The sequence below is a fragment of the Bacillus rossius genome, chromosome 14 (genome assembly GCF_032445375.1).
Source record: "Bacillus rossius redtenbacheri isolate Brsri chromosome 14, Brsri_v3, whole genome shotgun sequence".
NCBI classification, from domain to species: Eukaryota; Metazoa; Arthropoda; class Insecta; order Phasmatodea; family Bacillidae; genus Bacillus; species Bacillus rossius.
Genome location: NC_086341.1, coordinates 47,339,657 through 47,364,374, shown reverse-complemented (window position 1 = coordinate 47,364,374; position 24,718 = coordinate 47,339,657). Strand labels below are relative to the sequence as shown.

The 24,718-nt window shown below is 41.8% G+C and overlaps 1 protein-coding gene across 3 annotated transcripts in view; it reads right to left on the bottom strand.

Annotated features, from left to right (window-relative positions):
- LOC134538883 (rho guanine nucleotide exchange factor 15-like) overlaps positions 1–24,718 on the bottom strand; it is a 134,293-nt gene that overhangs the window by 55,755 nt on the left and 53,820 nt on the right. For all 3 annotated transcript variants that reach the window (XM_063380473.1, XM_063380474.1, XM_063380475.1), the window contains exon 4: positions 13,259–13,359. In XM_063380473.1, the coding sequence (XP_063236543.1) occupies positions 13,259–13,359 (101 nt within the window). The remainder of the gene's footprint in view (positions 1–13,258; positions 13,360–24,718) is intronic.

Here is a 24,718-nt window from a genome sequence, read left to right as displayed (position 1 = left end):
CCGATTTAGTCCTTAAAAATCCCAACGGCTAGAAATGTCCTGATAGAGGCTTAAGCATCCTTAACTCAAGCCTCAGTTAAGCCTCTATCAGGATGTGACCTTGACCTTTGACCTTGACCCCGACGGCCATCTTGGATCCACCATCTTGGATGACGTCATTTCGTTTTCTCGAACATTCCGGCATTGTGTTATCGGCCATTTTGAATTATGACGTCACCGTTGCAATTTCCGTTACGGTCGCCATCTTTAAATTTATTATTCGATTTTAATGAAAAAAAATTTAAAAATTATAAAAAAAATTAAATAATACAATTTTTAATAAAATATTTAAAAAACAAACATTTACAACACGGAGCTCGGAGTCCTCGGTTCAAACCCGACGAGTGCAAAAAAATAAAAATGGCGACCGATCCTTCCCCCGCGGTGGCTGCAGGCATACTGACTCCCTCCACTTTTTTTTTCAAAGCATATATATATCGTCAGATAGTATGACATCATGTCCGCCATCTTGTCCTCATCCACTGGAGACCACCATCTTGTTTTCGTCTGCTAGAGTGTGCCGATATCATGTAGTATAATTATCTGGTCACCACACCTTTGACCTTGACCTTGAACTTTGACCTTGACCTTGAAATTTGACCTTGACCTTGAACATTGACATTGACCTTGAAATTTTACCTTGAACATTGACCTTGACCTTGACCTTGAAATTTGACCTTGACCTTGAAATTTGACCTTAACCTTGAAATTTGACCTTAACCTTGAAATTTGACCTTGACCTTGAAATTTGACCTTGACCTAGAAATTTGACTTTGACCTTGAAATTTTACTTTGTCCTTGAAATTTGACTTTGTCCTTGATGTCCATCACGGATCCATCATTTTATGTTCAGTACATGCTACCAGGAGCGACCACCTGCTGGAGTACACCATCTTGTGCGTGTACTCGTATTACCATCATGCTAGTTTTATTCTAACATGCTACAGTGCAGTAATCATTTATTATTACTGAGGTACCCACCATCTTGAAATTTGACCGCCATCTTGAAATAATGTAATTATTTAGCTAGAAATGCGGGAAAAATTCCAATAGTCTCCGAAAAAATCATTTATTAATTTACAAATCGAATCGATGGATCCCTGTCCACGGTTCGATTCTTGACCAGAGACAGTTGTAACTAATTATTAAATAAATGTTAGGTTGTTTTCCATTACCTTTCACGGAGTTTATTAATCATTCACTCTACGAAAATCAACTCAAGTCAATATACCGGACCAACGAATTAAATCAGTGCCGATTAGCCAATTATGAAAGTCTAATTTTTCAATAATCTGAATAACATATAAGCCGTTCATGTACAAAGCCACACATATAGATCAATTGCCTTCAGTCCATGAGACCGAGTCATGTCATTATCAGACGTATAGGCTAGTCATTTCAGGACCACATGCCCTTCGTAATCCATCGTGACATTTTTACACATTCTAAAGGACCAAGTAACCTTGTAAAATATTTTAGTAACACCAAGAGGTGATAAACTAGTAAATATTCAATCACTACATTTTGTACTACGCGCAATCAACAAAAAAGGAAGCACCAACAACGAAAAGACAGCACCACCAACGAAAAGGCAGCACATTTGGAAGCACCGACAACGAAAAGGCAGCACATTTGGAAGCACCGACAACGAAAAGGCAGCACATTTGGAAGCACCGACTACGAAAAGGCAGCACATTTGGAAGCACCGACTACGAAAAGGCAGCACATTTGGAAGCACCGACAACGAAAAGGCAGCACATTTGGAAGCACCGTCATCGAAAAGGCAGCACATTTGGAAGCACCGACTACGAAAAGGCAGCACATTTGGAAGCACCGACAACGAAAAGGCAGCACATTTGGAAGCACCGACAACGAAAAGGCAGCACATTTGGAAGCACCGACAACGAAAAGGCAGCACATTTGGAAGCACCGTCATCGAAAAGGCAGCACATTTGGAAGCACCGACAACATAAAGGCAGCACATTTGGAAGCACCGACAACGAAAAGGCAGCACATTTGGAAGCACCGACTACGAAAAGGCAGCACATTTGGAAGCACCGACAACGAAAAGGCAGCACATTTGGAAGCACCGACAACGAAAAGGCAGCACATTTGGAAGCACCGACAACGAAAAGGCAGCACATTTGGAAGCACCGACAACGAAGAGGCAGCACATTTGGAAGCACCGACAACGAAGAGGCAGCACATTTGGAAGCACCGACTACGAAAAGGCAGCACATTTGGAAGCACCGTCATCGAAAAGGCAGCACATTTGGAAGCACCGACAACGAAAAGGCAGCACATTTGGAAGCACCGACAACGAAAAGGCAGCACATTTGGAAGCACCGACAACGAAAAGGCAGCACATTTGGAAGCACCGACTACGAAAAGGCAGCACATTTGGAAGCACCGTCATCGAAAAGGCAGCAAATTTGGAAGCACCGACAACGAAAAGGCAGCACATTTGGAAGCACCGACAACGAAAAGGCAGCACATTTGGAAGCACCGACAACGTAAAGGCAGCACATTTGGATGCACCGACAACGAAAAGGCAGCACATTTGGAAGCACCGACAACGAAAAGGCAGCACATTTGGAAGCACCGACAACGAAAAGGCAGCACATTTGGAAGCACCGATAACAAAAAGGCAGCACATTTGGAAGCACCGACAACGAAAAGGCAGCACATTTGGAAGCACCGACAACGAAAAGGCAGCACATTTGGAAGCACCGACTACGAAAAGGCAGCACATTTGGAATTACCGACTACGAAAAGGCAGCACATTTGGAAGCACCGACAACGAAAAGGCAGCACATTTGGAAGCACCGACAACGAAAAGGCAGCACATTTGGAAGCACCGACAACGAAAAGGCAGCACATTGGAAGCACCGACAACGAAAAGGCAGCACATTGGAAGCACCGACAACGAAAAGGCAGCACATTTGGAAGCACCGCCAACGAAAAGGCAGCACATTTTGGATGCTACATCGAATAAGGAAGCACATTTGGAAGCTCCATCAACTAAAAAAGGCAAAAAGGAAGCACAAGTTACGAGATCTAAGTCTTAGTAAGAAATCATAATACAAGAAATAAAAACATTACATTCTTATAATTTAAATTATTTATTTTATTGCTTTACATTATACAAATGCAAGTAAAACAAGTCAATATTGTATGTAGCCAGCATTCCTCAGTTCCTTGAGTATGAAGGATATTTCTTTGATGCACGAATAGTTTCCTGCACAAAGCGAACCATGTAGTAGTCTTAGCCGGTCAACCAATATGTTTGGATCTTTCCATGATGTGTAATCATTCTCTTCTACCACCATCTTCCTTGCACCTTTATAATAAATATAATGATCTCTGGTGTCTTCCGTTTTACCACCAACCTCAGGGTAACTTTCATGTTTGAGACGGTGATCATCACAAGCTTGATCAGATTTATTTAATATATCACGTCGTTTCCATCGTTTCGGTCTCAGGACACCGCCACATTCTTCGATCTTGGCAGCTTTAGGTGCTTCATCATAGTCTATGTCTTTGTCAACAGCCTCAGAGTCACTGTAACAATCACCGTAGAAGGAATCGTCTTCACCCAATTTACCGTAATAATTCGATGTTGATGTTGAAGTGTCTTCATCGTCTTCGTGCTTCCTTTTTAGGAGTCCATCATTTTTACAAAGTAGGAAAGATCTACTTGAATTCGGCTGGAATATATTCTCACTTTTCACGTTAAGGATTCTTCCATTGTCTTCATTCTTCCGTAAATCATCAACCTTCTTCAATTTAAGTTCTTTGTCGAGATCGGAAGAGCCAAGAAAATTATTGTCGTAATGCAGATCACTCTTCCTTAGGCTAGTTGATTCATCGCCACAAGTTTTCTTCGTGTGCTCCTGATTATTCTTGCCAATATTATGATGGTTTTCTCCGTGTGCTTCCGATTATTATTGTTAAAATTATAGTGGTTTTCTCAGTGTGCTCCTGATTATTCTTGACAATATTTTGATGGTTTTTCCCGTGTTCTTGCAATCATTCCTGTGGTTTCTTCAAGTGTTTCTGACTATTCTGAGAAACCGCTCTCTGCATGGATTTTTTTTTGTTCTAATGAGACATGTCATTTTATTTGGAGTTACATTTAATTCGATAATTTCTGCTACTAAATTAAAACTTGCAATATTTTTATCAGGTGGAATTAACAAATATCATTACTCAGTCAAATTAATATTACGCCATGAGACATCTGTGGAGCACCAACATGCAAGACGAACTTCCTTTTCCTTGGAGTCTAACGAAGCCATCCTTCTTTTGCGATCGTTAGTGAGCATCCCGCATCCCGCATAAAATAACTAAATATTATTTACCTGCAAGCAACATGTGGCGATATCTGTTGTTGAAAAGCAGAACTACATGCATAAAGTACTTTTGCATGAGATATATTAATTCTCGCTGATGAAATATGAAAAAATTTCTATTTAAGTATTGAATCTAATTTAAAACACTCAATTGGTATCTGGCATTAGTCTCAGTAACTAATATGAATTCCGATTTGGGATCTGACGCTGTTTCGAAAAAACATAGGTGTAAGTTTTGCAGTAAAGAGTTTATCTTGAGAAAGAATAAAAGACAACACGAGAAGAATGACTGTGTTAAAAATCCACTGCGCAATATGATAAGTTGTGTTCGATGTAGCAAGTCGTTTACACGGAGAGAGAGCCTAAAAAGACATGGCAGAACTTGTAGCGCCAAGCCTGTGTACAAGCTAGAGGACAACGATGAATCTACTAGCCTAAGGAAGAGTGATCTGCATTACGACAATAATTTTCTTGGCTCTTCCGATCTCGACAAAGAACTTAAATTGAAGAAGGTTGATGATTTACGGAAGAATGAAGACAATGGAAGAATCCTTAACGTGAAAAGTGAGAATATATTCCAGCCGAATTCAAGTAGATCTTTCCTACTTTGTAAAAATGATGGACTCCTAAAAAGGAAGCACGAAGACGATGAAGACACTTCAACATCAACATCGAATTATTACGGTAAATTGGGTGAAGACGATTCCTTCTACGGTGATTGTTACAGTGACTCTGAGGCTGTTGACAAAGACATAGACTATGATGAAGCACCTAAAGCTGCCAAGATCGAAGAATGTGGCGGTGTCCTGAGACCGAAACGATGGAAACGACGTGATATATTAAATAAATCTGATCAAGCTTGTGATGATCACCGTCTCAAACATGAAAGTTACCCTGAGGTTGGTGGTAAAACGGAAGACACCAGAGATCATTATATTTATTATAAAGGTGCAAGGAAGATGGTGGTAGAAGAGAATGATTACACATCATGGAAAGATCCAAACATATTGGTTGACCGGCTAAGACTACTACATGGTTCGCTTTGTGCAGGAAACTATTCGTGCATCAAAGAAATATCCTTCATACTCAAGGAACTGAGGAATGCTGGCTACATACAATATTGACTTGTTTTACTTGCATTTGTATAATGTAAAGCAATAAAATAAATAATTTAAATTATAAGAATGTAATGTTTTTATTTCTTGTATTATGATTTCTTACTAAGACTTAGATCTCGTAACTTGTGCTTCCTTTTTGCCTTTTTTAGTTGATGGAGCTTCCAAATGTGCTTCCTTATTCGATGATGCATCCAAAATGTGCTGCCTTTTCGTTGGCGGTGCTTCCAAATGTGCTGCCTTTTCGTTGTCGGTGCTTCCAATGTGCTGCCTTTTCGTTGTCGGTGCTTCCAATGTGCTGCCTTTTCGTTGTCGGTGCTTCCAAATGTGCTGCCTTTTCGTTGTCGGTGCTTCCAAATGTGCTGCCTTTTCGTTGTCGGTGCTTCCAAATGTGCTGCCTTTTCGTTGTCGGTGCTTCCAAATGTGCTGCCTTTTCGTAGTCGGTGCTTCCAAATGTGCTGCCTTTTCGTAGTCGGTGCTTCCAAATGTGCTGCCTTTTCGTAGTCGGTGCTTCCAAATGTGCTGCCTTTTCGTTGTCGGTGCTTCCAAATGTGCTGCCTTTTCGTTGTCGGTGCTTCCAAATGTGCTGCCTTTTTGTTATCGGTGCTTCCAAATGTGCTGCCTTTTCGTTGTCGGTGCTTCCAAATGTGCTGCCTTTTCGTTGTCGGTGCTTCCAAATGTGCTGCCTTTTCGTTGTCGGTGCTTCCAAATGTGCTGCCTTTTCGTTGTCGGTGCTTCCAAATGTGCCGCCTTTTCGATGACGGTGCTTCCAAATGTGCTGCCTTTTCGTAGTCGGTGCTTCCAAATGTGCTGCCTTTTCGTTGTCGGTGCTTCCAAATGTGCTGCCTTTTCGTTGTCGGTGCTTCCAAATGTGCTGCCTTTTCGTTGTCGGTGCTTCCAAATGTGCTGCCTTTTCGATGACGGTGCTTCCAAATGTGCTGCCTTTTCGTTGTCGGTGCTTCCAAATGTGCTGCCTTTTCGTAGTCGGTGCTTCAAAATGTGCTGCCTTTTCGTTGTCGGTGCTTCCAAATGTGCTGCCTTTTCGTTGTCGGTGCTTCCAAATGTGCTGAGTTTTCGTTGTCGGTGCTTCCAAATGTGCTGCCTTTTCGATGACGGTGCTTCCAAATGTGCTGCCTTTTCGTAGTCGGTGCTTCCAAATGTGCTGCCTTTTCGTTGTCGGTGCTTCCAAATGTGCTGCCTTTTCGTTGTCGGTGCTTCCAAATGTGCTGCCTTTTCGTTGTCGGTGCTTCCAAATGTGCTGCCTTTTCGTTGTCGGTGCTTCCAAATGTGCTGCCTTTTTGTTGTCGGTGCTTCCTAATGTGCTGCCTTTTCGTAGTCGGTGCTTCCAAATGTGCTGCCTTTTCGTTGTCGGTGCTTCCAAATGTGCTGCCTTTATGTTGTCGGTGCTTCCAAATGTGCTGCCTTTTCGATGACGGTGCTTCCAAATGTGCTGCCTTTTCGTTGTCGGTGCTTCCAAATGTGCTGCCTTTTCGTTGTCGGTGCTTCCAAATGTGCTGCCTTTTCGTTGTCGGTGCTTCCAAATGTGCTGCCTTTTCGTTGTCGGTGCTTCCAAATGTGCTGCCTTTTCGATGACGGTGCTTCCAAATGTGCTGCCTTTTCGTTGTCGGTGCTTCCAAATGTGCTGCCTTTTCGTAGTCGGTGCTTCCAAATGTGCTGCCTTTTCGTAGTCGGTGCTTCCAAATGTGCTGCCTTTTCGTAGTCGGTGCTTCCAAATGTGCTACCTTTTCGTTGTCGGTGCTTCCAAATGTGCTGCCTTTTCGTTGGTGGTGCTGTCTTTTCGTTGTTGGTGCTTCCTTTTTTGTTGATTGCGCGTAGTACAAAATGTAGTGATTGAATATTTACTAGTTTATCACCTCTTGGTGTTACTAAAATATTTTACATGGTTACTTGGTCCTTTAGAATGTGTAAAAATGTCACGATGGATTACGAAGGTCATGTGGTCCTGAAATGACTAGCCTATACGTCTGATAATGACATGACTCGGTCTCATGGACTGAAGGCAATTGATCTATATGTGTGGCTTTGTACATGAACGGCTTATATGTTATTCAGATTATTGAAAAATTAGACTTTCATAATTGGCTAATCGGCACTGATTTAATTCGTTGGTCCGGTATATTGACTTGAGTTGATTTTCGTAGGGTGAATGATTAATAAACTCCGTGAAAGGTAATGGAAAACAGAACCTAACATTTATTTAATAATTAGTTACAACTGTCTCTGGTCAAGAATCGAACCGTGGACAGGGATCCATCGATTCGATTTGTAAATTAATAAATGATTTTTTCGGAGACTATTGGAATTTTTCCCGCATTTCTAGCTAAATAATTACATTATTTCAAGATGGCGGTCAAATTTCAAGATGGTGGGTACCTCAGTAATAATAAATGATAACTGCACTGTAGCATGTTAGAATAAAACTAGCATGATGGTAATACGAGTACACGCACAAGATGGTGTACTCCAGCAGGTGGTCGCTCCTGGTAGCATGTACTGAACATAAAATGATGGATCCGTGATGGACATCAAGGACAAAGTCAAATTTCAAGGACAAAGTAAAATTTCAAGGTCAAAGTCAAATTTCTAGGTCAAGGTCAAATTTCAAGGTCAAGGTCAAATATCAAGGTCAAGGTTCAGGTCAAGGTCAAATTTCAAGGTCAAGGTCAAAGTTCAAGGTCAAGGTCTAATTTCAAGGCCAAGGTCAAAGTTCAAGGTCAAGGTCAAATTTCAAGGTCAAGGTCAAATTAAAGGTCAAGGTCAAATTTCAAGGTCAAGGTCAAAGTTCAAGGTCAAAGGTGTGGTGACCAGATAATTATACATGATATCGGCACACTCTAGCAGACGAAAACAAGATGGTGGTCTCCAGTGGATGAAGACAAGATGGCGGACATGATGTCATACTACCTGACGATATATATATGCTTTGAAAAAAAAAGTGGAGGGAGTCAGTATGCCTGCAGCCACCGCGGGGGAAGGATCGGTCGCCATTTTTATTTTTTTGCACTCGTCGGGTTTGAACCGAGGACTCCGAGCTCCGTGTTGTAAATGTTTGTTTTTTAAATATTTTATTAAAAATTGTATTATTTAATTTTTTTTTATAATTTTTAAATTTTTTTTCATTAAAATCGGATAATAAATTTAAAGATGGCGACCGTAACGGAAATTGCAACGGTGACGTCATAATTTAAAATGGCCGATAACACAATGCCGGAATGTTCGAGAAAACGAAATGACGTCATCCAAGATGGTGGATCCAAGATGGCCGTCGGGGTCAAGGTCAAAGGTCAAGGTCACATCCTGATAGAGGCTTAACTGAGGCTTGAGTTAAGGATGCTTAAGCCTCTATCAGGACATTTCTAGCCGTTGGGATTTTTAAGGACTAAATCGGGAAATTTTCCCTCGAAACGGGAATTTTTCCCTCGAAAACGGGAAATTTTGAGTCATTTTGAGTCATTTTTGAGGAATTTTGAGGAATTTTTGCCGCCGTGACGTCACAAATCCAAGATGGCGGTCGACAATCTTCAATCCACTACCTGCATCCTGTTTCCGGACATACATTTACATACTACTGGTTCAGTTTTTAAACTGAATTTTAGAAGAGTTAAAATGGCTAAAACGCATGTTTTCAGAGTAATTTTTAGGCGTAAAGCAACCAGTCCAGATTCTTGAAAGCACTTATGGGACTTGCATCACACCTTCGTCTTCATTTCTCCGCAATATACTTAATGTTACGGTCACCGCTCATGTGACGACGAGAAGACTGCGCGCTAGTCCAGAGGAGACAGCGCGCTAGAAGCACCAGCGAGTGTCGCTCTTATCATCCCGCCTCACTGACACACCCCTCCCCCCACCCCTACACACACCGACTCACCACTATCCCAAGCAGGGCTGAACACGCAGCAACCCTCCTTCCACAGAGTTAGGTATGCTTGTTACGTAACAAGTACTTACTCGGTAATTGTCATTGTACTGCACGAAATTCCTGAACGTGTTACAGACGTATCGAACACTGATGTAATTGTGTGGGATATTTGCTACACAAATGGGGTACTTTCTGAAACATCTGAGCCTCGTGGGTCGAAGCTACTGCGAACCTGGCGGGACCGTCGCCTTAACGCCTTTAGCGCCGTGAGCTGGTCTCCTTATGACTTGGAGCATACAAGTAAACAGAGAGTTCACTCCCAGGTTAAACATAATTCCTTACTTTTCTCTCTTTGAGATCGGTCACTAACGATTCCGACACTACCAACCCCAACGCAAAAAAAAAAAATTGTTTCGTCCGGGACCATAGCAGGATTTAGGATGTTTACCAAATTCTTCGCGTTCAGGATCTAAGTCTTTTTAATACATTTATTGCAGTAATAAATTTTTAATAAAATGTCGAATTTGTTTTTTTCGTGTTTTGATATTCATTACATAAAAATGCAGGATTTTCATATGATTTTATTAGATATGGAAAGGTACTGATCGTTATGATCTAAAATAATTTTAGTTTAACTTAGGTGTTTCACAATACGTAACCATCTTTGGCTCGTAAAGTTACGATATTAATTTACATAAATGAATACGTAATGCAGTAGACAAATATTTACTTTACTGAAAGTGGTAGCTATAAACACCGCAGATACGCAAAAAAGGAATGTACTATTAACTTGTGCTTTCAAGAATGAACTGATACATTCAAACACACATCGGCACAAAATTTAATATATATATATGTTGGTATTTAAACGTAAAAGTAAAGTAATCGGGAGACCTCGGTAAACATCTTGAAGCTACACATAATTTAATAATCATGCATCATATTTTAAATAGGTACATCGGACAGGCATATGCAAAACAAAACCATATTTTGACACGAATAAAAAATTCAAGGACTCCAACCTGACGGTGAAACATTTGTTAATTCGGAAATTAATTTTAAAAAAAATTGGTTTTCTCATTTTTTTAAATGCTGTACGAGTGAAAATAATCATTTTAAGAAAGTAAAATTGGGGCTTGTTCACAAGCCACATTATTTAAAATTACTTATAATTTAGTTCTGACGTTGGTACAGAAGAATCGTATAAGCGCATAATAGCAGCATAGCATAGTGACAGCTCTCTAACAATGACAGCATTGAAGTAGCTCGGCTTCTGGGTTGTAGCCGCGTCCTTTGGCGAAATATTCACCGACGGTTTCGGTCGACATTGACAGTCGCCATCATCAGGGAGCAGTTAGTAGGTGACTGCTCCCTGATGATGGCGACTGTCAATGTCGACCGAAACGTCTGGTGAATTATTCGCCAAAGACGCGGCTACAACCCAGAAGCCAAGCTACTTCGGACAATGGCCGTGAAAGCCTGCGAACAGTATTAATGACAGCATTGTTTGAAGTCATCGTAGCGGGATGAGAGCACTGTGCCGAGACACAGACACAGAAGGAAGGAAAAGGTGTGCAAGGAAAGGGTATTGACGGCTCGCGAAGACAGACGGTGACGTCAGCACGGCCTTCGCAAGGCTGACTGCCATGACGTCACAGCCGGGACACGGGGACTGCGACACCACTCCACTGAGGTACCTTGTTACTCTTTTCTCGCGGAAAACATGTTGGCTGGTATGGGTTTATTGAAGTCATGGAATAATGATGAGAGTGAATGTTTACGTTGCGCGCGCACCATGCAACGAAATTTTCACAGGAAAATGGCGGACCCACGTGCACGAACATTAACCCATATATACAGTCACATTGATAAAAATTAGGGGACATACAAAGCGTATTGGTGTGCAAAATAAAACTTTTTATGATAATGAAACTACCCTGGAATAGTATATTTGCTGACCTAAAGGTCATAATGAAGGGTAATATTTCAAGTGTTAGGGATATTGGCATTACACATAATTATAATACATATTCTCATTACAAACTTCTGTCAAGCTACGTAGCGCATTGGTTGTAGTGCGGGGTTCACAAGGTAAAGGAACATTGTTCAAAACTCAGCAGTTGAAATCTTTTGGCTTTTTTTAAAAAATGACAGATTACTGGATTATATAAATTATGCTTTTGCAAATATCTATGAACACATTTGATTTGCTGTAGCTAAATCCATACGTACGTCATAAGTATGAGTTGCCAAACTGTTGACTGGCCGGCGGGCCCTCTGATTGGCTGCAGGTCGCGTGACGGGCGGTTGTGATCCCGCCTACTCGCTGTCACAAGCCGTGCTGGTTACTGCTATCTAACAGCTGTTCATGTCAATTTATTAAAACCGCTATCTTGCATTTTATATTTCGTCACAAATAGTGCCAATAGATATTTTTTTCTTCAAGTGTTGTTATTTAAAAATGGAGAAAATTCACGCGAGTGTTCAAAATTTTGACGATTTGGGTGACATGTCACAGCTCATTAATCATGTATAACAAATATACAATGCAACATTTTGGAACCAACGAAAAATGCAAGAAAACTATAGTGATGTATTATTAGAAGGAATAAATTGGCTCTCTAAATTCACAGACACGTAAACAAAGTAATACTGAATGAATATATGTGTGTGTGTGTGTGTGTGTGTGAATTACATGATAGGAAGAATTTTAATTATATTTTAATTTTTTTTTTATTTTTAATCATATTTAATATATCTTAGATTAGTGTTTAATTATATTATAATATGTTTTAAAATAAATACATTATTTTTAAATTGTTTATGTTAGCACTAAACGTGGATGATAAATTGGTAGATGATTAATCAGTATTTGCTGTGATTTGTAATTTGTTTGTAATTAATTTCATGTTTTGATTCCTAGATATAACTTACCATACGTTGTTTTAGGTCTCATGGTTCAGTGTAAGAGAAGGCGTACACGCCTTAACTGCACCAAACATAAATACATAAATAAAATTAATGAAAGTTTGAAATAACAGCAAAGATAAAGAAATGGCATCGCCAACCAGGGAGGTTGTTGTTTCGCCAGCTCCTGGCAGCCGCAGCCAGGCACAGTACTAGGGCCTAGGCTACAGCTGTGGTTGCCACGTCCCAAGTTCCAAGTCCGTAGACCAAAGTTCCAAGTCCATAGACCCAAGTTCCAAAACCATAGACCCAAAATCCAAGTCCATAGACCCAAGTTTTTAAGTCCATAGACCCAAGTTTTTAAGTCCATAGACCCAAGTTTTTAAGTCCATAGACCCAAGTTTTTAAGTCCATAGACCCAAGTTTTTAAGTTCACAGATGCAAGTTCCAAGTCAATAGACGCAAGTTCCAAGACCATAGACGCAAGTTCCAAGACCATAGACCCAAGTTCCAAAACCATAGACCCAAGTTTCAAGTCCATAGACCCAAAATCCAAGTCCATAGACCCAAGTTTTTAAGTCCATAGACCCAAGTTTTTAAGTCCATAGACCCAAGTTTTTAAGTCCATATAGACCCAAGTTTTTAAGTTCACAGATGCAAGTTCCAAGTCCATAGACGCAAGTTCCAAGTCCATAGACGCAAGTTCCAAGACCATAGACCCAAGTCCCAAGTCCCCACGAACAACTGTTGCACTGTCACGAGACATGAGATCTCGTGGGTTCGTAGGAAGAAAAAAAAAATCGGTACGTCCAGTTTCACAAAACACCTTGTTGAAAAATAACTGGTGGGTTGTAGCCGCGACCAAGGCGGAGAAGACATCACTCCCTGAAGATGGCGGCTACAACCCACCAGCCAAGCAACTGCAGCTGAGAGAGAGAGAGAGAGAGAGAGAGAGAACTGACCTGGGTGGGCGGGGCCGGGCGGGCGACGGGCGGGGCGCAGTCTCTGGCGCCGCACCTTCCTGCTCCAGCGAGGACTGCGTCTGGCACGAGGCCGCTCCTGCCTGCAACCACAACCACAACCACAACACTGGCATGGCTCTCTCCTGCTGGCGCCTCGCCTGGCCCCGTCCTGTTAGCCCCCCAGACATCCCAGTGGTGTCTGCTTGCGAGTTCGCAGAGAGCCGATAAGCATACTTGGTGTTCGGATTAAGTTCTTAAAAACTGTATTTTTAAAAGAGTTGAAATGGCTAAAAAGGCTTGTTTTCAGAGCAATTTCTAATCACAAAAACAACAGGTACAGAGCCTTGAAAACACTGACATCTTTTATCTTCATTTCTCCACCATATAATGTTACGGTCACCGCTCATGTGACGACGAGAAGACTGCGCGCCAGTCCAGAGGAGACACCGCGCTAGAAGCACCAGCGAGCCTCACTTAAACATATACTCCCTCCCCTTACGAACTACGAACTACTATAGTTTGTCACTCCTTCGTCCGTCAACTCCACGCATCTGGCCAAGCCACTTGCAGCGTTACTTCATCCGCCCGTCAGAGAATTTCCCCAATAAGTTCTGCCAAAATCGACGTTTCTCTCTATCGGACATTTTTATAGACGTTGTTTGCATTTGCAACTTATGACGTGTTTATGTTCGTATTGTATAAGCAATTCCTCGAAAAAGAAAATACAGAGTCGTGAGTGAGCGTGTTCCTGAGCTACGTGTTTCTAAGTTATGACAGTTCTGAGTTTTTTTTTAGTTTTAAGTTGTGTGTTTGTAAGTTATGACGATTATGTGTTGTGTTCCTCTAAGTTATGTGTGGCTTCCCAGAAGGCTCACATCGTGTTGTGGCAAGGGAATGGAAACTGTTTGTCACTGTGCAACGGAAGTGGCGACGTTTTTATTCACTAGATAAAACTCCAGATAACAAAGCTTTCAATCTGTGGCTGAAAGAGATGCAATGAACTGAGAAAAGAAAATTCTCTAACCGACGAATAACAACGAGGGAACAAATAGAACGCATAAGGTAATCCTGCCCACAGAAATCAATTATTGTTCGTATAATTCAAGCTTTAGGAATTCATAAAATTCAAAACAAATGTCTGAAGCTCCACGCTTAAGAAATTAAGCTGCTGCATGGAATCAAACTGGATAACAGAAAAAGGGGAGTAAAATTATTATTTTTTAAACTGATTCAGCTACTGATTCCACATTACACAATATAAATTTTTGGAGCATTAAAAAATTATGTTTTATGACAAAACGAAAAAAAATCAACATTAAAAAATAGATTTTTTATTTGCATAATAATGCAAAACATACACACTAAATAATATTGTGTTTATGTATTCAAAATACGTTTTCATACTTATCCCCAAAACTGTTGAAATACTCACACCATAAAGAAAAACTGTGCGTGCTACTGTTTCTTCAAACAATTATGCCATTTGTAACATGCCAAATCCCTGAACGGAATATGAAATTCATAACAGGTAGCGGTATCTATGCGGGAAATGCAGGAACTGTTTCAACAGCGCTCTCTACGCTGCTGGTTGAACAAGGAGGAACGCGACCGCTATGGTAGCTCATGGCACACACAGCTGACTGTCTAGGATACCTATAGCTATTTTCTGAAACAAGCCGTCTCTGTCTTTATTCTTTCATTCATCTATCTCTCTCGGTTCTATATTTTTTTTGTGAAGGAGGGAAGGGCGGGGTACGAATATTCGCACGAAGATGAGAACGAAAACAAGCCCAGCAATGTGTGAAGCAGAGTGTTCTGGCCAAGTACCTCTTCCTCTATTCTTTTCACGTCAGAAACGTTTCAATGTTTCAACAATAATGATAGCCAGAGACCGGAAAAATTCGCGATTTCAATGACCTGTAGGATAGACTCCATGATCCTCTATGCATGCGGGAAAATTACATCTGCTCATTGGCTACTGACTCGTGTCGCCTGTTAACTGGGACGCTAGTGATTCGATTCTTCTTTTGTAAAAGGTTTTTCATTGGCCGAGTGATGCGGTAAAAAGGCAAACGTTTTTGGATTCTAGCATATCGCGAAAGGAATCCGCGAATTTTTCCGGTCTCGCACGAAAATGCTGCATTGAGATTCTGCCTCGAGACTTTACTCTCGTCGCGGCCGAAGAGGTTTCACTTGGAAAAGACAGGGATGTCTGACGAGCCGGCAGTAGCCGTCCTGCGATAAGGGCTTCACTGGCTATCGTGCATGCATCGAGCTGCTGGGCACACAGCGAGGGCAAACAGCGGCGGCCCAAGTGACGGGTTGCGACACGACTGCCAACACAGCGATACCGCCGCACAACAAACACAAACACTGTCCGAGAGGGTATCGAAACCACAAACATTATGTTACGAAATCACTGATCGCCAGTTGCGTCATTGCGACTTAACCAGATTCAAAGCAGAATTAGAACTAGGATCACGTATGAACCACAATGCTATATCCGGCCTTAAGAGAGATACGTCAACAACGATTCTATTAACAACTATGTCCTATCTGTTTATGTGGATGGTGAAAGTATGTGTGAATTAGCTTGGCTTCTGGTTTGTAGCCGTGTCCTTGGCAAATAATTAACCGACGTTTCGGTCGACATTGCGCTTCGCTACAGGCGCCGGGAAGCCTCAGCCAATCACAGAGCACCGCCCGAAGAATAAAAAAATAAACTGAAGTTAACCACTGACAATGTTCATAACATTATAATTTAAATAAAATTTATAGTGTAAACATCTCAAAACTCATTAAATACGGTATACAAACAAGACAGTTATGTTTCCCTAAGACTGTAAATACAGCACTTATAAAAATGTCACTAACAGACGGTAATTAAAAATGTAAACTAACTTAATCAGCACAGTTTCAGTACTACTCTGTAGAAATGTTTTTCGGATGTGGTTCAAATATGAACGAAACTTATTTGATGTAAAATATCATTTTACATACCATATAATTATAGCGTACTTTAAAGCTCATCGCAATAGATTTACATTCGACCTTGCCAAAATAGCAATGTGCGTTATCGCAAATGGGATGGACGTGTTACTTCGCTGTTGCCGACACCACCGACTATTTGCTAGGGTGTCTGTGTACATAGACTTAATACTCCCGTGTGGGAAGCTGGGTACGGTGAGCTTTATTTAACACCCAAAGGCAATGTCATTAAGAACGCTATAGCGCCCTTCGGTACAGCTTCGCATCATTACAACAGTCACATGTTCTAATGAAACAACACGATGTTTGCAGAACTCTCTCGGTCATCAAAAATAAGATTAACGTCAAACCTCATTGTGAGCCTAAAAACCAGAATTATTAAAAATTAGATTGCAAAAGTACACGTGGTTTTAATATCAGGAATACTGTCGAAATTAAAAGATTTGGTATTATTTGTAATGTGAAAGTATGCCCAATATTTAGGCTGGTCCACGCCAATCCTACGCCGATCTCTCGAAGATTCCTTGTTTTGGTTGCTAGTCGCTGCCTACAACGTTTGTTTCCCTGGTTTGGAAGTTTACCCCTGAACGGTCCTACTCCCGTCGAACACCCTTGTGCTGCGGGTAGTCTATCTCCCATGCAAGTTATCCCCGCTGGTTTCGCGCGCCTCGGCTGAAGCAGTGGAGTGGTGGGGGTCGTGGTGACCACGTGACTACCACCCCTCCTCTCTTCACCCTCGTGGTAGGAGTTAGTCGGACCTTCAGGGCTGCTGGAAGGGGGAGAAGGGGAAGCGCGCCCGAGGAGTATACAACCCCCCCCCCCTCCCTTGAACAGAGCACCGGAGCTCAACATAAAAGTTATAGTCACTTGACAATCATACCTGTGAACAAATCAAATAATTACTTCAGGTATGGTAGCAACACGGAAATCCAAAATGTAAACAAAAGTTTGAATGCACAGTTTCAGCGCTCTGTACTAGTGTTATAGTAAAATTTTGTCATTTCCACTCCATTCGTCTCACGGACTACAACACTTGGACATGTGTTCTTATGGACGCTTCCGACATGGAATGTGAACTCTACAGCGATCACACCACACGAACTGGCAGGAATTGTTGACCGAGCCTACACAAGGGCTACACTGGAGCTAGTGAGATACGCAGATGCACACTGGTGAAGCAGGCAGAGAGGAAGGAAGTGTACCGTCAGTGCAGGGCTCAGGGATCGGTAATGGGGTCAAGCAGGCGGCCTGTCCTGGCCGTGTGTGCCGCGTGTTGTTGACATAACCGCGCATTCCTGACCCACAAGTCTGTTTGTCGACGAAGGCGACCAGGGCCGCCGCTAGTTTTGTCCGGCCTCGTGCAGCACATACGCCCCCGGGCTCCGCCCCCACGTGACACAGGCAGTGGCCGCTCGTGCGACATGACACAGCCAACATATAGCTTCAAAAATACCAGGTGTCCATAACAGAATGCCCCAGTTTCAAATGTTTATTGTGTTACGTATGCTCTCGCACTACGTACATGACGACGTCTCCATGGCGCCTAACCGAGGCTCAAACGTACTTCGTTATAATATCCTGTACTTAATCTGATGTCACTAAGGGTATGTGTTTCCGGATGAATAAATGTGTAACACACTGCACACCTCTGTTTACCATTTCATCCCTTGTGGCCCTCGCGTTAGACACGAGATGTTACAATTGTAATTGTTGTAAATAGTCTAAATTAAACTAATTGAAGGTAAACTAACCTAGTTTTTTTTTCCTACGAATGTCCATCCAGTGCGTTAGCCCTTAGTTGTACGGCACACATACAACCTAAAGTCCAATTATTACCACACTTTGGTTAACACGTCCGGACTTTTATGTAGCACTGGACTCTTCAATGCACAGTGTCTCAACTCTGGCGGAACGTAGACGCGATCTTTTAGAAAGCCCCCCCCCCCTTTTTCCCAAAGTAAGAAAAAAAACATCGCAATGGCGTTGTGTCGGGTGAACTCGGAAAAGAGCTTTGTCGTCTCGACCATTACGACCAGTCCGACAGTCAGGGACTTCGAATAACTGCAACTTTCGTACACAGACTAGACATAGTCATGGACTACCTTTAGCCGTTGGCCCCAAAGGGCGTGGATATAGAATACGAAAGCCGTTGGAGAGTTGGCTACAGCGAGAGGCATCAACACAACCTCACCCCACCTCCCCAAAGTCGATAAGTTGATAAGAGAGTTGTCTGTGTCCTTAGCCCTGCAGACTTTATCAGCTCTGATAACGCCTACCCCGATGTGGGACCCCTCAGTCGCCCAGGAACTCCGTGGTCCGGCGGAGGCCTAGCCAACCTCTGCCAGCTGACACTCCAGTGGGGAGGACTGAAATCACAGATTCACTCTTAGCAATTTGCAGAACACAAGACGCTTTACGCTCATGAGTCACCATTTTGCGTAGGTGGCGCTGCGAGCGAGAAAACCACGGAGCAGTAGGTACTCGCGTATGCACTTATCTGTTTGAGTTACTTTTTGTGACCCTGAACAACACTTACTGTTGATACCATTAACATTTATAACTGGAAAAATTCCATTACGGCCATACTGTATATTAATCATAAGAATGATTAAAAACGTATAATTGTAGGTGAACAAAATACATTTTAATACTTATAACGGGCACAGAATTAATTGTTTATATTAAGTATTTTTTTTATAAAATATTTTATTTCCAATTTTCAATTTTGGAAATGTTGGGTAGGACTGGGCCTACCCGACCTAGCCACTGGGTACATGTACCAGAATTTACCTCCGGTACCAGGTTATTTTTCTGGCACGCAAAAATACTAGAAATGTTTTCTCAAAAAAATATTTAAAACTTTACTGAGCAGTTTTACACAGGTACCTATGTACTCGTGAGGAATATAAGTGCTGGTAAATATTTTCCATGAATGATATACATTTCAACAGTGTACTTAACACTTGTATTAACAAATTTATTAAAAATAATTACGTTACTGAGAACTTGATATTAGTGGCTAAAACAAGGCCTTTGTTTTGCATTACATCTGTAATTTTGAAAAACCGTTCAAAAATTTGTCAAAGCTTATGTATGTCAAAACACATATGCTTTGATTTAGAAAACTTATACATGTGTCACAGAAATACTTATGGTTTAGAACTTGAAATAAAAATAATTTATGATACTTGTAAAAAAATTAAGTTTTAATTTTTTTAAAAGTGGTGTACTTCATGGAACACACCATGCATGCAGAAGAGCGCCTGCAAGCAGACTGCAATGTAGGCCACCACGTCACACGGATGTTGCACAACAGGAGAGCTGTAGCGAGTGTCAGGTGTAGGCTCTGACACAGCCGTGGCTGACACGTCATAGCTGGCTCTCTCCCGTTCAGCAGGCCGGCTCGCTCCCTCACTCTCACACTCGCTCAGTCACTCTGTCACACACTCGGTAACTCGGTCACACAATCGCTGTCTCACTCTCGCTGTCACACACTCGCTCAGTCACACACTCGCTCACTCACTACACAGAGACGGTGATCAGACTGTAAGGTTCTCTGCAGTGAGAGTTCTTGTCTCGCCACTGCGCCACTCAGCTTCGTGAAGGGGAAACAGGAGGGTTTAAGTAGTACTCAACTTTCAACATAATGTTTTATTCGTAATAGTGCGGAGTATTTTAAATACTGCATAGTCTGTTTAAGTATCATTTAATGTAATAAACTTAAGAAAAAAATAACTCTATGCTCAATAAACGTCTGCAACTTAAATGTGTGTTTCAGGTCTTGAAGAGCTGCATAGATTTTCTAGCAGTTATACATATTTTTATGCTTTATAACGCAACAATTTTCGGCCGCATGTCTTAATCCGTTCTTTATTTTTAAAAAAACCTACATCGCCATGCTTCATGGGAGACGCGTGATATGCTTTCACGGTATCACGAGTGTCACGTGTGTGCAGTCTTCGTGATCATTATAGTCGTGTCATGTTTTGTCTTCGTTCCGCTTCCTCAGTGTTGTGAACTCGTCCTCTTCATCACTTCCCAGCTTGGTTGTGATAACTTTTCGTAATTAATCACAATTTTATTATATACACATACACATACATTTTCTTGTTATTTCCATAGACAAAACGATAACTGTTTCTTTCTATCAACACAAATCAAAAACCGTCACTTTTATATTAAGAAACATAAACGGGAAATCGATACAATGGATGGCGCTAAATTTGAATTCATTTTAACAGGTTGTACAGATCTTCCGTTGTTTACGTCTGGCGCTGGCCACGACAGCATGATGTTTGATCGAGGCGAACTCCTCGCAGCAGAACTTCACCGGCGACACATTAGCTTCTGTGACCAACACCAAGGGCTGTGTCGGTCTTCGCTGTTCGCCTGGTTGCGAGCCACGAACGTTTTTGACGTGACAACGTCTAATAAATCGATGAACGCCGGCTGCACGCACGACAAATTGTCCCGTTACGCATTGTCCCGTTTCGCTGTGTCCCATTACGCTCATTTTATATTGCTCTTTGCTAACCTGAACCTCCTAGCATTGCGACCGAGTCCGTGGCGTAATTCTGTTTTCATGCATTTCAATGTAACATTTTCATCGCTCTTTGCTAACCCGTTCCTCCTAGCATTGCTGTAGAGTTCGGGGCGCAAATATATTATTTTTGACTGCATTTTGGTGTTGGGTAAGCCACATCAATCTTGAAACACTCCCATTCGTTTCTTACTTTTCCTATCATCGTCCTATCATTAACAGAATAACACAGATTGGAAGAAGTTAAATAGCAAACATGTATAAAAGTTATAGTTAAAATAATGTCTTCGTTAAAGTCATAAACGTATTTGAATTAATGAGTGCAAATAAAAGTAAAATTATCAATTAAATTGTAGATTTCATTTCACTACTTCTTTGTATCCATACAAAATAGTGATAATTCAATAAATATGATTCCATTTTATTCATAAAAGTAGGCCTATGCAATCATTTCATCAATGTTTTGTTATGACGTTGTCACGTTAAACTATCGTACGTAAACCAACTTTACAGACAAACAATTTTTTTTTTCGTAACGAGGAAGAACGCGGTCAGCAGTCCAATAGTAAACTTTGATGGCTCTACAGGATCATGAGCGTGTTCACGGTTTAATAATGTTCGCAGGCTCTCACGGCCATCGTCCGAAGCAGCTCGGCTTCCGGGTTGTAGCCGCGTCCAAGGAGAGTAATGCTCCGACGGTTTCGGTCGACATTGACGGTCGCCGTCATCAGGGGAGCAGTTAACCTACTGAGGTTCTTACAGGCGGGATAACTTGCAAGAACCTCAGTAGGTAGGTAACTGCTCCCCTGGTGATGGCGACTGCAAACGTCGGTGCATTACTCGCCGAGGACGCGGCTGCAAGCGAGAAGCCAAGCTGCCGTGTGGACGGTAGTGCGACCCGACACTCCACTCGCCCTGAAGTCATTCCACCTGAAATTATTTTCGGCTGAATGCCTGTTAGGTCGAATGACTTTTAGGCCAAGTGACTTTTAGGCCAAGTGACGTTTAGGAGATATGACTTTTAGAGCAAATGACTTTTAGGTCAGATTACTTTTAGGTCAAATGACTTTTAGGTCAAATGACTGAAGGATTATTTTTAAATTTTAGGCCAAGTGAGGTTTAGGAGATATGACTTGTAGGTCAAATGACGCGCCCCCAGCCGTGCAACTCGAGAGTGCGCCAGGGGGGTGTCCCCGGGTGAGCGAGAGGCTTCCAGGCACACGGCGGGGGCAGAGACCCGCGCGCTCAGGTTACACGTGAAGCCCCGCCCCTGACTGGTCAGTCCCCAGGTGACGTCACGGTGCGGGGGCACAAGGCCTCTTCCAGAGTTGGGAACACGGGAAGCCTGCAACTCGCGTAGTTTCGGCTCCCTACCACGTTCCTGCAACTTCGGATTTATCTCGAAAATTGAAATTAAAAAAAAATCGAAGGGTTAGGTTAGGTTAGGTTATGTTATGTCAGTCACAACATGCTTGTTTGCATTGGAAACTTTTGATTTAGCGGCTGAAGTGGCGTTAACACCAAAACGCAAAACTTCGGAAATCTTCGGTAATCTTCGGAAATTCTTGCAGGGAACCGAAACTACGTGAGTTGTAGGCTTTCCCTTGTGAATGGGAAGCCTACAACTCACATACAGAAGAATGATATTATAGCAACCTAGCTGCATAAGGTTACAAACAGATTAATTCGGAAGAATGATTGTAATCCCAAAAGTGGGCTACAATAAATGCATTTCCTCCCCCGTCCAGCCTGGCGTGCCTCACACACGAACGCGGCAAAGATTTTTTTTTCCAACACGTCAATATTTAATGCCGTTTAGCACATGTGTTATACTTTGCAAGGATGTATTTCATACAAACTTAAAAATATTTGTGTTTCCTGTATTAAATAACAGTAATACATATGAATATATGATTTCGTTTTAACGAAATCACCAAACAATTTACTTCAGAAATAAAGTATTAAAAACAAATAAATAATAATAAAAAATTAAGTGTTCCGTTTTATTTTCTTATGATGCAAAATCGTTACTTAAATTTATATGTAGTATAAACGTTGAACTTCTAAAAGTCTCCTGTTCCCTGAGATTTTTGTGTGACAATTTTCTTTCAAAACTCAATCATAAAGAAAACTTAATGTAAAAGGATATAATGAAAACTTCACAAACCCGTGGCTACGGTCCTCGGTACATTCACGCCATCTACCGTGTCTACCTAGTCTACTGTGTCTACCGTGTCTACCTAGTCTACTGTGTCTACCTTGCCAACTGTCTACCTTGTTTACCTTGTCTACCGTGTCTACCGTGTCCCGCATTATTAGACGCCGCTTTCAACACTGGCCCACCACTTCAACTTCCTTTGCTAACAGCACAGTTCTACGAACAATCATTTCTAACATGAGATTATAGATGCATGACGCAATGTCGCAACTAGTCAGGCAAACATTTTGTTATGAATATCTGCCAGTAGTTTTACAGCAGATAACCAGTTTGATATATCTGGCGACAGTATTGGTTACAGAACTCAATGCTTCCTGGAAAGAACGTAATGGCAGGAAATTATGACATGGTCGCGCAAGAAGTCGAGCAGAGTGTAGCTCTTGAAGAATCACAAGTTTCACCAATGAAATAATCATTTATTCCTTCAGGCGGCTTAACGTGAAGCATCTTGGTTTATGTGAGAAAAGAAATAGAATTGTAAATCTATTAATAATGCCTCGCCATGATAAAAGTGAGATAAAAAAACTCAATATAGATATAATAAAATATATCAACATTTATATATATATATATATATATATATATATATATATATATATATACCTTAAGCTTGACTAAGTAGCTTGTCAACCTGCACTATTAGAGGTAGCGTTAATGTTTGGTAGGGTATTGACCGATAAACATAATCAGCTGATGTGTGAAAACAGATAATACTGAAAATACATAGTAGTTTTGTTCATTGTTTCGTTTGTAGAATACATGAAGCAATTTCTTTTTCAGTTGATTATGATGTAAGCATATTTTATTAAAATTATGAGCACTACGAGGGTTATAATATTTGCTGCACGTAGCGATTTTTATTGAACACCAGACCTCGGTACGTCCCGCCTCTACAAACGCATTCCTGACCTCTTGACCTCGTGACCTGCACAGCACACCTCGAGCCAGAGGCTGCAGCCAACAACGGCGAGTACACAGCCAGGGCTCCTGACCAATCACCCTGGGTCCACACCTGCTCGACTCTTACACTCATAGGGACACCAACCACCTCCTTCTCGGCGGTACTGCCAGTCAGAGATCCACCAACCACTTGTACCTCGAGACCAGCCAACAATCACGGCGAGGACATAGCCAGGGCATTTGACCAATCACCGTGGTCTTTGTATTTCACTGTGTCCACTCCTGCTGAAAGATACACCAACCATCCTCCGTCTCAGCTGTGCTGCCCGTCATAGCCAGCCACTATCCGTGACGAGCAAGGCCTCGTAGGCACAGCCCCAGTCTCACCTCCTGCCCTCGTGCTTGGTTAGCAAGTATGCAGGCTGGGCCTACATACACTGGTTCGAATGGACTCGTGGGCCACTCAGTTACAAGGTACCCCAACCCTCGCCAAGTGGAGGTGGAAGCTGCAGATTATGAACGGGCTGCAAATACCAAAATACACATTTCCTTCGAAAGGTTGTTCAAAATAGTGGATGAAAATTCCTACACAAATAATCCATTCCATGGACACGTAGAGCTAGCCTATTTATTTCTTGTGAGCTACAAGATAAAAGGTAAGGTCACCCTCCCTAACACTCCAAAAGAACTAGCCCTTATTAACGACATTATTTTTTAAACACGTTAAAGCTGACTACAATATCATAGGGAAACCTGGAAGTCCTTATGACATACAGAGTATCCAGCAAAGGTGCATGACCAAATTATCATAAAG